General features: G+C 45.2%; 1 protein-coding gene across 1 annotated transcript in view; it reads left to right on the top strand.

Moving 5' to 3' along the window:
* The window catches only part of MLC1 (modulator of VRAC current 1), a 36,979-nt gene that overhangs the window by 10,546 nt on the left and 11,754 nt on the right, over nt 1-14,679 (top strand). The window contains exons 5-6 of the mRNA XM_065423057.1: nt 10,107-10,208; nt 13,039-13,110. Coding sequence (XP_065279129.1) covers nt 10,107-10,208; nt 13,039-13,110 — 174 coding nt within the window. The remainder of the gene's footprint in view (nt 1-10,106; nt 10,209-13,038; nt 13,111-14,679) is intronic.

Raw genomic sequence — 14,679 nt, 5'->3', positions numbered from 1 at the left:
ATCCCCAGGCTTCAAGCAGTGTGCCACGTGCAGGGCCATTACCCTGTTAGGATGGACACAAAAAGCTGCTTGATCTGCCTTGGTGAAGTGCCTTTGAGGGACAAATACCCTGTGTGTAACTCGTTCCCCACCAGAACGAAAAAAACAGAGAGATTTTCACCTCAAAGTGCATCTGATGAAGGAGTCAATCTGTCCTGTGTCAGAACCAGACCTTGACTACTAGAGATCAGATTCCACATTGACTAGGAATGCCCCTCCAGCTCCAAATCATAAATCCAGGGATAACACCATTCCTTGTTCTCCATGCCAGCCTCACTGAAGTGCTCCAGGCATTCCGACTCTGATAGACAGTCAAAGTCCCAGTCCTTGCCTCGCAAGAAGTACTCAAGTAAGTCCTCTGGTGAGGAGTCAGAGCTTAAATGCAAGCATAGGCCTTCCCCGGCGCTGTTTGATGCAGAAGTATTGACTCTGGCTTCCCCAGGGCCATCAAGACTGTTGTCTTCATCTTTATCGTATCTGTCTTTTCCGCATCCAACAAACTGGGCACTGGTGGCACTGTCACTGAGCACTTACCTTTGACTTTGCAGGCCCTTCTAGTGGCAGAGGACCTACAGTGCATTCCACTGTTGCAACGCCCAGCACTGCCATTGGCATTGTCGGCATAATCTCTGCAGCATTGATGTCTTCGTCTTCTCACCCTTCCATGTCGGCATCGCTGGCTCCGCCAATACCATTGGCACTTCCAGCTCTGATTCCATCATCAGTGTTCCAGCCTGCTTCGTTCACTTGCTCCCTTGATGCCGTAGGATCACCAGTAGGTGTGCCCATTACCTAGACCCCCGCATACACCAACAGGGACTGCTCCTCCATTTACTGTGAAGAGTTACATCTCTTCCTCTGATTTGGACCATGAAAGGCTGGTATCCCTACTGAGGTTTCAGTCACCTTATATACCTTGTTTTAGAGACATTAGGACCCCACATTAGGACTAGCAAATGATGTATTACCCTCCATGACCTTACTGGTCCTGGGATGTTCTAGAGAATCCAGACCTCCATTGGAGCTGTGATCCAGGAGGAGGTCCCCTTCTCCTTTACAGGAGTCCTCCAGAGAAGCCCCTTTTACAATACCACAGCCTCCTCTAGTGCCTGGGGAGGAAGGAGAGATAACGGAAGAACCCCTAGATGTGTTCCACACTCCCACATATCCTCTTCTCTGGCTGAGACTGCCACCCCAGAATCAACATTCCCTCTTCTGGAGAATTTCAAGGTCTTCCAGGACTTTATAAGGAGGGTGGCCACATCCCTAGGGGTGTAATCAGAGGTTGTGCAAGACAACCCCTGTAAGCTCTTGGACATATTACAATCACCTGTCCTAGGAAGAATTGTCCTTCCTATTAATGAAGCCTTGCTGGAACTGGCCAAAACCCTTTGGCAGATTCCAGCTTCCATCCTCCCAACATTTAAAGTGGGTGGATAGACACTACCAGGTTCCTCACGAAGATTTTGACTATTTCTTTACCCAACCTGGTGGTTATGGCTGCCAGTGAATGTTCTAGGAAGTCACAACCTAAGGCTACCTCCAAGCATAAAGAATGCAAGAAACTTGATCTGTGTTGCAGGAAGGTTTACTCCACTACTAGCCTTCAGATGATGGTGTCTAATTTCCAGGCACTGTTATCCAATAAATGTTTGTTTATTGGTCAACAATTTCCAGATTCGCTGGCAAATTGACAGAGGAGTACAGCGAGCAGTTTTTAGCCATCGTTACTGAAGGTCACCTCACTGCTCGGACATCGCTCCAAGCAGCACTGACATGGACTCACCGTCTATAGCTACTGTCATCTCCATGAGATGTTCCTCTTGGCTAGCCCCGTGGGAGCTACAAAACACAATAGAGGATTTACCCTTCAAAGGGACTAAACGGTTTTCTCAGAAAACAGCTGATGCCATGCACAACTTAAAAAGACTCTTTGGCAATACTCCATTCTCTGGGAGCATACACTTCAACAACACAGAGAAAGTATTTTAGGTTTCAACCATACTATAGAAACTCCTTTCAGCAGAGGTCACAAGGCACTGCCAAAAAGAGGTCTCAGCTTCCCAAACATCACCGGTTGGCATTGTCTACAGGTCCTTCTCAACCAGACATCTTCGATTTCTAAACAGTTGTTTTGACTATTCTATGAAGGGCTGCTTATTGACCATATCACTCTCCCTTCCTTTGGGAAGCATCTATCTCCCTGTTACAGTGCTTGTGAGTGGATTACAATGGACAAATGGGTGCTTAGCATTGTAAAGGAGAGATATGTCATCCAATTTACTTCCCTTCCTTTCCCCAACCTACCTTCCCCATCCCTTTTCAGGGACTCATCTCACAAAGCCATTCTATTTCAAGAGATATGCCCTCTTCTGGAACTGGGAGCTACAGAAGAAGTCCCTTACCACCACAGAGGGAAAGGTTTCTATTCCTGGTACTTCCTGATCCCAGAGAAGTTTGGTGGCCTTCGTCCCATTCTAGATCCAAGAAAGCTGAACAGTTTCATCAAGAAAATCAAGTTCAGGATGTCACACTCACTTCCATTATCCCTTCCCTGGAGATTGCCATGCTGACCTCGATTTGTAGGATGCGTACTTACAAGTAGCAATACATCCTGGCCACAAGAAGTATCTTTCATTCACAGCAGGCAACAACCATTGCCAGTACACAGTGCTACCCTATGGGCTGTCATCAGGGCAACTGCATGGTGTGGTAGTGGCCCATCTGTACAGTTTAGGTGTTCAGAGTTTTCCTTACCTAGGCTATTGGCTTTTTCATGGAACAACAGGCATCCAGGTCCAAAACAGAATCCTCATCATCAAACAGATATTCTCTCAACTGGATCTGAAACTAAACTTAGACAAATCAAAGTTGCAACCAACACAATACATAACCTTCATAGGAGCAGACCTTGATGCCACTACTGCAATGGCTTTCCTTCAGACAGAAAGATTTCAGTCTGTAGCCTCTCCATCCAAAAGCCTCAAGTCCAACCCCATGACAAGAGTGCATTCCTGCCTGCAGCTCGTGGTCTCTTGCACATATATAACTTTGCATGTCAGACTTCACCTTTGCTGTCTGCAGGCCTTGCTCCATTTGGTATTTTGGCCAACGAGGCATTCTCTGGACATACAGATTTGCATCCCTGTGTAAGTGCTTCAGTCTCTGGACAGTTGGTTGAATATGGGGAATGTGTGCAAAGGAGTTCCCTTTCTGTCTCCAGAACTGACCTTAGAAACAGATGCATCTATGATAGGCTGTAGAGCCCATCTTGGTCCACTTTGGGTGCAAGCTCTTTGGTCACCTCAGGAAGTCTCTGCACATAAACCTTTAGAGCCCCAGGCTATTTGTCAGGTCTGCAAGACATTTATGTTCACTGTCAAAAACCAAGTGGTGCAAGTCCACAAAGACAATACCTCTGCTATGTTTCATGTCACCAGGCAGGGAGGTGCAAGGTCAATTCAGCTATGCCAAGAGGCTATCCAGCTTGGAACCTATGCAAAAGAAACAAAATTTCCCTGCAAGCTTTCCACCTTCTGGGAGTGCGGAACACTACTGCAGACTCCTTCAGTAAGGATTTCATAGACCACCATGGGTGGTCAATGAAGAAGGACATCCTTCTCCAGATCATCCGTCAAAGGGGATACCCAGTACTAGATTTGTTAGTGATCACCTGAACAATAAATGCAAAACAATTTGCTCAAGGGTGGGCCAAGAATCCCTGATGGATGCCTTTCTTATCTCATGGTCCAGTCACATACTATATACATTTTCTCCAGTTCCTGTCATTCCAAGGGTATTCAAGAAACAGAAAAGAGACAAGGCAACATTAATCCTAGTGGCACCAACTTGGCCAAGGCAGTAGTATTTCACAGACCTACATCGACTTTCTGTCCAGTCTCTGATAACTCTATCCCTATTCAAAATCTCCTGTCTCAGAACCACAGCAAGTCACGGAATTCCAACTTGCAGTCTCTTCACCTCATGGTATAGCCGATCACTGGTTGCATACTCATGAGAGATTGTGCTTCTGAGATGTCCAAGCTATTTTAGTGAGCAGCAGAAAAGATTTCCAGTAGAGCCACTACAGGAAAGTGAAAGAGATTTTCAGTCTGGGTGCATGTGATGGGGTTCCCGGGGTGAAACCTGGACTGTTGGACTCTTGAGCCCTCTGTCTCACCAACCTAGGGTATCCGTCTCATGCTGTGATGCTGTTGTTAATCCACAAACCTTTGGCAGGTACTGAACTTACACAGACATCCACAGGCAGGGCTACACCCAACTGAGTTACATGAATGCTTTCCCCAGCCACTCATGAACCAACAATAGAGAGGCTCCAGCCAATTCCCCCCAGCTCCCCAGCCTTGCACTCCAGAACTGTACTGTCTTGCTCTGGTCAGAAGCCTGACCAGTGTAAGTTCATTACCCAGTCCGCCCCTCCCTCAATGTGGAGAGGACACACACTAGCCTTTGTAAACTGAGTTGAGATTTCCCAAGCACTTCAACCAAAACACATTGTTTTAGGTAAAATATAAAACAGAAACTACGGAAAGATAGATTTTAAGTGATTATAAGTAGCAAGCATAGAGATCAAAGTTGGTTACTTAAGAAACAAAAATAAATTCGCAGTCTGAGTTCTACACACTAAACATGATTTGAATCACACAGTGTCTCATCTTGAAGGATGGTATGGTTCCTCAATACACAGGCTGGGATGCGTTTCTAGCTTGGGACCAGCCTCCCCAGTTCAAAGTCTTTGTTCTCCAGATGTGTTTCCAGATGTTGAGTGTGGGGTGAGTGAGGCCAAGTCATAATGTCACTTCCCCTCTTTTATAGTTTCTTCCAGCTTGCTGGAAAGATCTTTTGATGTGGGGATCAGGCAGTCTGTATTGGTCAAGCAGTCTCCATTGTCTGTGTGTTGTCTCTGAGAAGTCTTCTGGGATGGCGTCGGGAGTGGATTTCCTTTAATGGGCCATCAGCCCATCTGGCTACTCCATAGTTGTACCTGAAAGGCTGGTTGTGGGTTTTCCCAACCTCACAACATATTTCAGTAACACACACATAGCAAAACTTCATAACTTCTCATACAATGGTAGCACAGGATATTAATGTTCAATGGATCAAGACTTTTAAAATGATACCTCACAAGGCATACTTTATACAAAATGACAGTAGTGAATATGGAGGTTCCAGGGAGCTGCTATGAGGTGCAGAGTGCCACAGTGCGATCTTAATGTTTATCTCCCCATCACAGAGGTTAGACTTCTACTGACTACCGATTACTCCTGAAATCATCTGCCTTTCATTTAGTTCCATGAGGATCCACCTGGCTTCCATATCTGCAGTTCACACACCAGTTGATGGGTTTTCTATTTTCTCTCACCCTTTGGTTTCAAGATTTCTCAAGTGTCTAGTCAATGTCTACCTGCTTGTGTCTGACTGTACCTTCATGGGACCTTAATCCTCTGGGACCCTCTAGTGACAACCTCACTATCTTTATTGTCTATGAAGATGGCATTTCTGGTGGTAACCACTTCTTCAAGGCGAGTTTCAGAACTTCAGGCTCTTCTAGCTGACCCTCCTTTCAGTCTTTCATGAAGACAAGGTTTCCCTTAGGCCACACCCTAAATTCATGCCAAATGTAGTGTCAGTTTTCCACCTGAATTACGCTATCCGTTGTTTTTCACAAAACCCCACTCTTCATAGGTGCTAACTTTTGTTTTTGCTGGTGGGTGCTTTTAAAGGGGAGAGTGTGTTGGGGGGGGGGCACTCTGCTAGTTTTGGGAGGAAGCTATTTTCAGTATATTTATACACTTCTTTCATATTCTAGTTAATGAATGTATCTATCATTGGTATTGTTACTATTTTAATAATGATTCAGTTGTTATGAAGTACTTAATTACATTATCATGAATTACAGTATATTAAAATCATTCCAATCACCTACAAGCTGTCTTCACTAATGTCCCAGTTTAAAGACATCATGTCTCACTGTAGATTTCTGGATGAAACTGTCAGCAATCTTATTTACAGCTAGTTCCCTGGTATTGTCTTGATGCACGTTAAGGACAGCTACATTATTCAGTTGCGTCTCTCTCATTGATGACTGGAGATAATTTTTAAGTCTTCTGAAGCTGGAGAATGAGTTCAGGATGATAAAGGCACAGTGAGAAGGATCCTTATGAATTTGCAGTACTCTGGAAACATAGTGCTTCCAGAGTACTGCAAATATCTTCAAGATCTCTTTCTTGATGGGTAACAGCTAATTTAGGCACCATCATTTTTTATGTATAATTGGGATTATATATTGCCATGTGCATTACTTTGCATTTAACATTGAATTTCATCTGCCATTTTGTTGCCAAGTCACCCAGTTTTGTGAGATCTCTTTGTAACACTTTGCAGTCTGTTCTGGACTTAACTATCTTGAGTAATTTTGTATGGTCTGCAAACTTTGCCACCTTTTTGCAGATCATTTATGAATATGTTGAACAGCACTGGTCCCAGACCAGTACAAGCCCCTCGGGGGACACCACTATTTACTTCTCTCCATTCTGAAAATGGAGCATTTATTCCTGCCCTTTGTTTCCTATCTTTTAACTGGAGTGACTGGGAATGCTTTCAGGATCATCTAATGATCCTTAATGTAATTTAATGACAAGCCTTTTGTATCTTAATCACCCTGCCTCTGTTTATAAACAAACTCCCTGCTCCAAAGGCAGAAGTTGTTAGCAGCACAGAATTCATCACATTTGACACTCAAGCTCTGGCTCCTGGGTGTTGAACACCCACAATTTTTTTTCCGTGGGTTCCTGAGCTCCAGAGCACACACGGAGTCGGTGCCTATACCACTCTTCCAAAGCCAAAGAAAGACTCCACACCTTAGATATTTGCATAGCTTTGGCATTCTATCTAGATCACACTACGTTTAGAGCAGTGTTTCTCAATGACCGGTCCTTGAGCTTGTGCCAGTCCCTGAGATCTCCCTGACAGTTTCGGAAGGCAGCAAGCCGGTCCTTGTTATCAAAAAGCTTGAGAAACACTGCTTTAGAGAATCTCCCTGGCTCTTTGTAGTGTATGCTAAGAGAGTAAAGGCCATCTAGTGTCAATTCAGCGTATTTTCGACTGGATTTCTGACTGCATTAAACTCTGCTATGATCTTTCTAAAGTCTCTCCTCCGCCAAGCATTATGTCTCACTCCACCAGGGCTTAGTCCACGTCATCAGCTTTCCTCAGCAACACTCTGATAACAGATATCTGCAGAGCAGCAACGTGGTCATCTGAACATACCTTTTCCAGACATTTCGCTCAAGCCTCTCATGACAATGCCAACTTTGTCAAGTTCATGCTAGAGTCTCTGTGCAGATGATCCAAAGTCCCACCACCTGGAAGGAAACTGCTGATGAGTCACCTGCAGTGGAAAATATATGTGTCCAATCATTCCAAAGAGGGAAAAGGTTACTTGCTTGTACAGTAACTGTTGTTCTTCAAGATGTGTTGTGCACATATACATTCCATGACCACTACTGCAGACACTAGACACACAGCGGTGCGAAAAAATGGAGACGGAGGTGGTAGACAAGCCCCTTTTATGCCCTAGACTCAGTGCATGAGGAGAACAAAAGCACATGCACAATTTAGTTGTACTGCTGGCAAGTCTCTGACTCGAGTGCATTGGGTGCACATACACTTGCAGTAGAATTTATATGTGCACAAAACATTTAGAAGAACAAAAGTTACTGTACAGGTACGTAACCATTTTTTTTTCAAGTTGCATGGTAATTTGCATTACCATATTATTATGTACTGTCAACTGTAGTGAGATTAAAGTATTTTGATCATAGTAATAATACTTAGCTCTGATATAGTGTGTTTCATCGGTATATCTCAAAGCACTTTACAAAGGAGGTGTCATAATCCCCATTTTACAGAAGGGAAAACTGAGGCACAGAAAGGGGGCGTGAATTATCCACGATCAACCAACAGGCCAGTGGTAGAGCTCAGAATTGAGCCCACATCCCTCAGGCTAGTGTTCTATCCACTCAACCATACTGCCACCTCAGAGACTTCAGTGCAGATTAAAATACAATGTGTGTGTGTGTGTGTGTGTGGTGGGGGGGAGTGGAATTTGGGTATAGTGTTAGAAATTTAGAAACATGTAGAAGTTAGAGAGAGGTAAATTTATAACCCAAACAAATGTAATTTCCTATTTGCCAAATTCTATAGTCTAGTATGACAATCACAAGACATCTTTGGCTGATTTGTCATACTTTTACAAGACATCTGAAAACAGATAAATTGCATATTGATTCTGTGGCCCAGATCCTCAGCTGCAGGTGTGGATTTTTGTGCTTCTTTGATCCTGGACTGGCTGTGCACCAGGCTGATTTATGGTGCTAGGATGGTTCTATACTACTGGAGGATCTCCTTACACTGGTGTGATCCTCTCAAGGCCAGCTATGCCACCTTAACGGCTGCTTTGCACTGGCTATGTAGTGCAAAGAGACTTCAGTACATGAGACAAATAGTTTATTCTAGCCTCTCTACTTGCCCATTTCATAACCATTATAATATCTCTCTGATGATTCAGTATATGGCTCATGGAAACCGCACAGGGAACTATTAGTCATTAGGTCTGACATGGGTTTATTGCTAATAATTTGGAGGATATTGGACTCATAAATATTAAATCTCTGTTTAATTCAAAGCACTTTATGACTTAAAGCAACACCATCTGTGGAGGGCCTTTGTTATTCTTCAGCAGTGTTACTCATCTTCACAGATAACTTTTAAAACAATGTTGTAAATGTTAAAATAAATACTGTATGTGGGCCAATCCCAGGCTGTGCTGTGGCTGCTTTGTGGTGCTTCCCCAGTGCAAAATAGCCCTGGAGTTAGCGTAGCCAGCCATTTGTGGATCATCCCAGCGAATGGGAATCTTCTGGTGACAAAGGGCATGTCTACACAGGAACTAGACAGCCATGGTTGGCCTGTGCTCGCTGACTTGGGCTCGCAGTGTTCAGGCTGCAGGACTATTTCATTGCTGTGTAGATTTCTGGGCTTGGGATGGAGCCTGGGGTCTAGCACCCTGTGGGATTGGAGGATTCCAGCCTGGTTCCAGCCTGAGCCTGGAAGTTTTCATAGCAATGAAACAGCCCCGCAGCCCGAACTCCACGAGCCCGAGTCAGCTGGCACGGGCCAGCCACAGTTTTGTCTTTGCTGTGTAAACATATCTAAAGAGTTTGCCTGCACCACCACATTCTTCCTCAGCTGTTAGCATAAGAAGCGTGGCCAAGAAAAAGGGTATGTGACTGGGATCTCCCTGCATCCTGGCACTCTCTGGGTGCTATATCAGTCTTTTTGGACCATTGGCAGCCAATACAAGTTAGACACACCTTCAGGCAGCTCTGATTTATGCTGGGACAACAGTCTTGTGGATAACTGGCCCAGGATCTGTCAAGTGCAAAGGTGGCTTTGTCACGTTTGTTACCTACCGCCTTTCTCCAAGTGGCACTGCATGCTCCTCAGCCACAGAGGAGGATCATGAGCAGTGAATTCATGTATTTCCAAAATCCTTTCCTAAAACATTGTAAGATTTGAAACCCTCCCTAGCCAGATGTAGCATTTACAGAGGCAGGTGGTAGTTTCGGTGAGGATTTCTTCTAAAGTTTAGAAATATCTCTTTTAAAATATGAAGTTGATACTTCAGCCAAATAGTATCTTTATTATTTTGTTGTTCTTTGTGCTACCACTTTCTCTAGAAGCTAAATGTGTCAAGGATCACAATATGCCTAGACCTAAACATGACACAGTGAGGAAGATCAATTTCAGTGCCCAAAAGAAGGCCTCTGAAATCTGCCTGTTCTGATTTTCTTCAAGAAGCATGGTATGCAAGATATATGTCAGAGACAAGGTATAACTTTGATCATTTAGAAAGCAGGACTGATATGAAAGAACAATAGGAACTTATTAATCATGGGTTAACAGTTTGCTAAAATTGTATAGACACAGTTATGTTTTTTAATATTACTTATTTAATGCAGTTTGATATGGGATTCTGTTGGCAGATAAATTTCAACTTGATTCTGCTAATTCTGCTGGAAATCTTCATGGCAACTACTGTGATCATTTCAGCTAGGTCTAATGAAGACTGCTGTAGGAGGAAGAAAGTAGGTTTTCCCTTAAGAACTACAATTTGTTAATTTCATTTTTGTTTGTTTTCTTAAGCATGTGTGTTTAAACAGATCACTTCTCCCCTTCTTTCTTTATGTTGACTAAGTACTAGTGACTTCATCTTTATATAATAATTTTATATTTAATTGTGTAATTGATTCAGAACAATAAATAAGAGAAATCAAGGTACAGGAGACACTTGTTTGCAGTAACACCTTGCAAGAACAACCGCCGCTTAAAAGCAATATTTCCCCTGGGAACTCTTTCCCTACTGTGAATTGTCTACTCGGTAACAGTAACATAGACGCCACATAAGAGCAACATTTATGACGTTCATAGAATCATAGAATATCAGGGCTGGAAGGGACCTCAGGAAGTCATCCAGTCCAACCCCCTGCTCAAAGCAGGACCAATTCCCAACTAAACCATCCCTGTTGTGATGTCACATCCAGGGGTGGAGATGGAGGGCATATAGGGTGTTCCCCCTCCGCCCCAAACTGCATCATTCCACTCCCCTCCTGACCCTTCAGTGCAGCTCCAGGGCACAGAGTCTCGTCCACTTGCCCTGCCTGACAGAGCCTGCATGGAGAGCATATGTAGTGGGATGTTGGGGAGAGGATCTGGAAGAGAAGGGATTTTTCAGGGGGGGAAGCTGGAGTCAGAGGAGCAGCAGAGGCACAGCTGAAAGGTTTCCTCCTCCTGTCTTCAGCATCTGGCTTACAGGCAGCGGCAGGGGGTTGCTGTTTTGAAGTGGGACATATGGGGGAGCCCCCCGTGCACTGAGATGTCCCCTCCATCTTGGTTGCCAGTGGCGGGGTGTGGGTGTGCTGTTTTGCAGTGAGGGTTTGGGGGACCTCCGTCCCCAGGGCACTGGCCTGTCCGCTTTCCTGCTCCTGTCTCCGCTGTCTGTGCTAGGAGCCACCTCCACACTCCTCCCAGCCAGCCAGCCAGCCAGCCAGCCCTCGCCAGAGTGGGGCATGAAGCTGCCAGAAGAAGTATCCTCAGCCTTTCCCCGGCAGCTAGGCTCACTCAGACATTTTGCAAACTGGGGGCTCCCATGCCAAACACAGGGTGCTCCTGCCCATTCCCCCAAAATTTGGGGTCTCCAATCCTGCCCCATCTCCAAAACATAGCTGCCACACCCCTTCTGAAACACTCTTAACTCTTCAAACACTTTTGGTCAGATGACACTCCCCTAACAGCAACAGCTGCTTAGGAGCAACAGCAAAAGGGCACCAATATGTTGCTACTAATGAGCGTCTACTGTAATATAATGATGCCCAAATTTTCTCCCATCTCCAAAGGTGCAGAGGGCCATGTGCAAAGTGTGACTACTATAACTGTACTGTGCACCATGGTCAGGATACCATGAGCTCATGCAGGGCATCCATATTCCTTGCTTTTTGTAGAGCGTAACTCCATTGGGACACTTTTGACAGTAGACAGGTAGGGTGGTTGAAAGACACCATAATTGTGCAGATACTCTGAGCCATTCCCTGTCCTTCAGGCATGCCTATGTGCAAAGCTTTGCTGCTGTTCCGAGGCGTGAGGAAGAGGGTAGATTCCTTCCCACATTGCCTGTGCAGAGTTCCCCAGTATTAACATGGGTAGCATGGGCTGAGTGCTGGGTGCAGGATTTGGGGCTGTGGGTGGGATTTTCAAAACCACCTTAAGTGACTTAGAAAGTCAATGACACTTGTGCTCCTAAGTGACATAGGCACTTTTCAATATCCCACCTTATATGATTTCTGCAACAGCACATGCTTCTTCCCAGAATGAAGCAAACACCCACAGATGCTTCCTGTACTGTGAACTGCGGTGGGTGAGGTGCTGGCATAAGAGATAGCTATCCCACACTGGTAGAATCCTCGTCTGGGGAATCTGACAAGTTTATGGCCCTTTTGCAACACTGTAGTAGTGCAAATGGGCTGCACTGTGGGAAACTGGCCCTGTATCTATGCCATTTTGTAATCCAGTGGTAATACTGTTTGCTATGCAAAGCTATGTAGCAAACTGTGGCTTGATTTCCACTCTAACTATGCGAGTAAAGGCTGAAACTGCTGTGAGGGCAGCACATTCAGTCCCAGAGGGAAAATGGGATGAGTGAGAATGAATGTCTTCCATTACTTAACAGAAACTGTATAAGGGCTGGATTCTTCCACCTTTTGGGACTACTTTGTGTAGGAAGGTTCTGCACTACATGAGAAGGAGTGGCTTAATCTGGCCCTAATATAAGGAGTGGGGCCTCATGTTTTCTGAGTGGATTCCATTACAATTTAGGGCCTTTATTAGTAATGATGGAAATATATGAGCCTCAAAGATGAGAATACAAAGTAGGGGAAAATATGAAATATTTATGGTTCAGTGAAGGATATAGAAAATTTCTCCCTCTGAGAAAAAAATGCTTTGTGTCCACATATAAAACTTAATATGTTGTATTGACAATGCTTACATTGGACTAATTTGTGCTTTTTGGGTCTCCTGAGATGCTATAGAAAACAATTGTGATTCAGAGAGCTATGATTCCTTCCCTGCTTCCCACTTGCTCCCAGGGGGAGGAAATTTGCTGCTGACCCTTACTTCCCTTTTGATCATCTGCTGTGGCCAGTGTGTTAGGGGGTGGAACCAATGCTCTACTCATTCCCTGGGAACAGGGCATGCAACACCTGCTCTTCCCCACAACCTTATAGTCAAGCTGTAGGCAGACTTCACAAGTGATTGGGGGGATATGTCTGACTGCCCCTTATACTGTGTAGAGTCAAGCCACAACCTGGCCCTTATTAAACTGCATACTTCTTTCAGATTATGTTTCTTTTTTACCTTTAGAGTACCGAATATGACAGTACCAGCGTTTTGAATGATGTCAGCTTTCCTACTCGAATTCTGAAATCCTATTCAGTAAGAAAAGCTTTGTTTTCTTGAGATATATGAATTTATTCTCTCATCTTTTCACGTACCAAACTCCTTTAAAGCCTGTGAGAGTTCTGTGTGTAATAGCTTCAGGAACAGGCTTGTTATAATATGGCAACATGAACATGAGATACGCGTGGATGTTGCAAGATAAATTCCAACTGTCCTAAACAGGAAGGAAAAGTCTACTTGATGATTAAATAAGAAACAATTGCAGACATGACAATTTATTTTTTATTGGAAACACTGAATAAAATTGTAAACATGTAGAATGGGGCCAGTCCTACTCCCATTTTAACTAATGGAAGCTTTGCCATAGTCTTTCATGAGTGTAGTATTGGCCTCAAACATTTCTCATGTCATAAATGCATCCATTAACGTCTATGAGGGTATGTCTACACTACGAGAGTAGTTCGATTTTACTTAAATCGAATATGTGGAATCGATATTACGAAGTCGAACGTGTGTATCCACACTAAGGACAGTAATTCGACTTTGTGAGTCCACACTAATGGGGCAAGTGTCAACATTGGAAGCGGTGCACTGTGGGCAGCTATTCCACAGTTCCCGCAGTCCCCGCTGCCCATTGGAATTCTGGGTCGAGCCCCCAATGCCTGCTGGGGAAAAAAATGTGTCGAGGGTGGTTTTGGGTAACTGTCGTCATCCAACCGTCACTCCCGCCCTCCCTCCCTGAAAGCGCCGGCGGGCAATCAGTTCGCGCACTTTTCTGGTGAGTGACAGCGCGGACGCCACAGCACTGCGAGCATGGAGCCCGCTGCGACCATCGCTGCAGTTATGGCCGTTGTCAACACCTCGCACCTTATCGTACACCTTTTCCAGAGGCAGATGCTGAGAAATCGGGCGAGGAGGCTACGGCAGCGTGGTGAGGACATTAAGTCTGAGAGGGGCACAGACCTCTCGCAAAGCACGGGACCCCGCGCCGTGAACATCATGGTGGCAATGGGTCATGTTGATGCTGTGGAACGGCGATTCTGGGCCCGGGAAACAAGCACGGACTGGTGGGACCGCATAGTGCTGCAGGTCTGGGATGAATCACAGTGGCTGCGAAACTTTCGGATGCGGAAGTGAACTTTCCTGGAACTTTGGGAGTTGCTGTCCCCTGCCCTGAAGCGCAAGGACACCCGGATGCGAGCAGCCCTGACTGTCCAGAAGCGAGTGGCCATAGCCCTCTGGAAGCTTGCAACGCCAGACAGCTACCGGTCAGTCGCGAACCACTTTGGCGTCGGCAAATCTACCGTAGGGGTTGCTGTGATGCAAGTAGCCAACGCAATCGTTGAGCTACTGCTGTCAAAAGTAGTGACCCTTGGAAACGTGCAGGTCATCATAGATGGCTTCGCCGCGATGGGATTCCCAAACTGCGGTGGGGCTATAGATGGAACTCACATCCCTATCCTGGGACCGGACCACCAGGCCAGCCAGTACATTAACCGAAAGGGCTACTTTTCAATGGTGCTGCAAGCACTGGTGGACCATAGGGGACGTTTTACCAACATCAACGTCGGATGGCCGGGCAAGGTTCATGACGCTCGTGTTTTC

This window comes from Emys orbicularis, chromosome 1 (assembly GCF_028017835.1).
Source record: "Emys orbicularis isolate rEmyOrb1 chromosome 1, rEmyOrb1.hap1, whole genome shotgun sequence".
NCBI classification, from domain to species: Eukaryota; Metazoa; Chordata; order Testudines; family Emydidae; genus Emys; species Emys orbicularis.
Note: the sequence above shows the minus strand (reverse complement) of the source record. Positions and strands in the feature narration are given on the sequence as shown.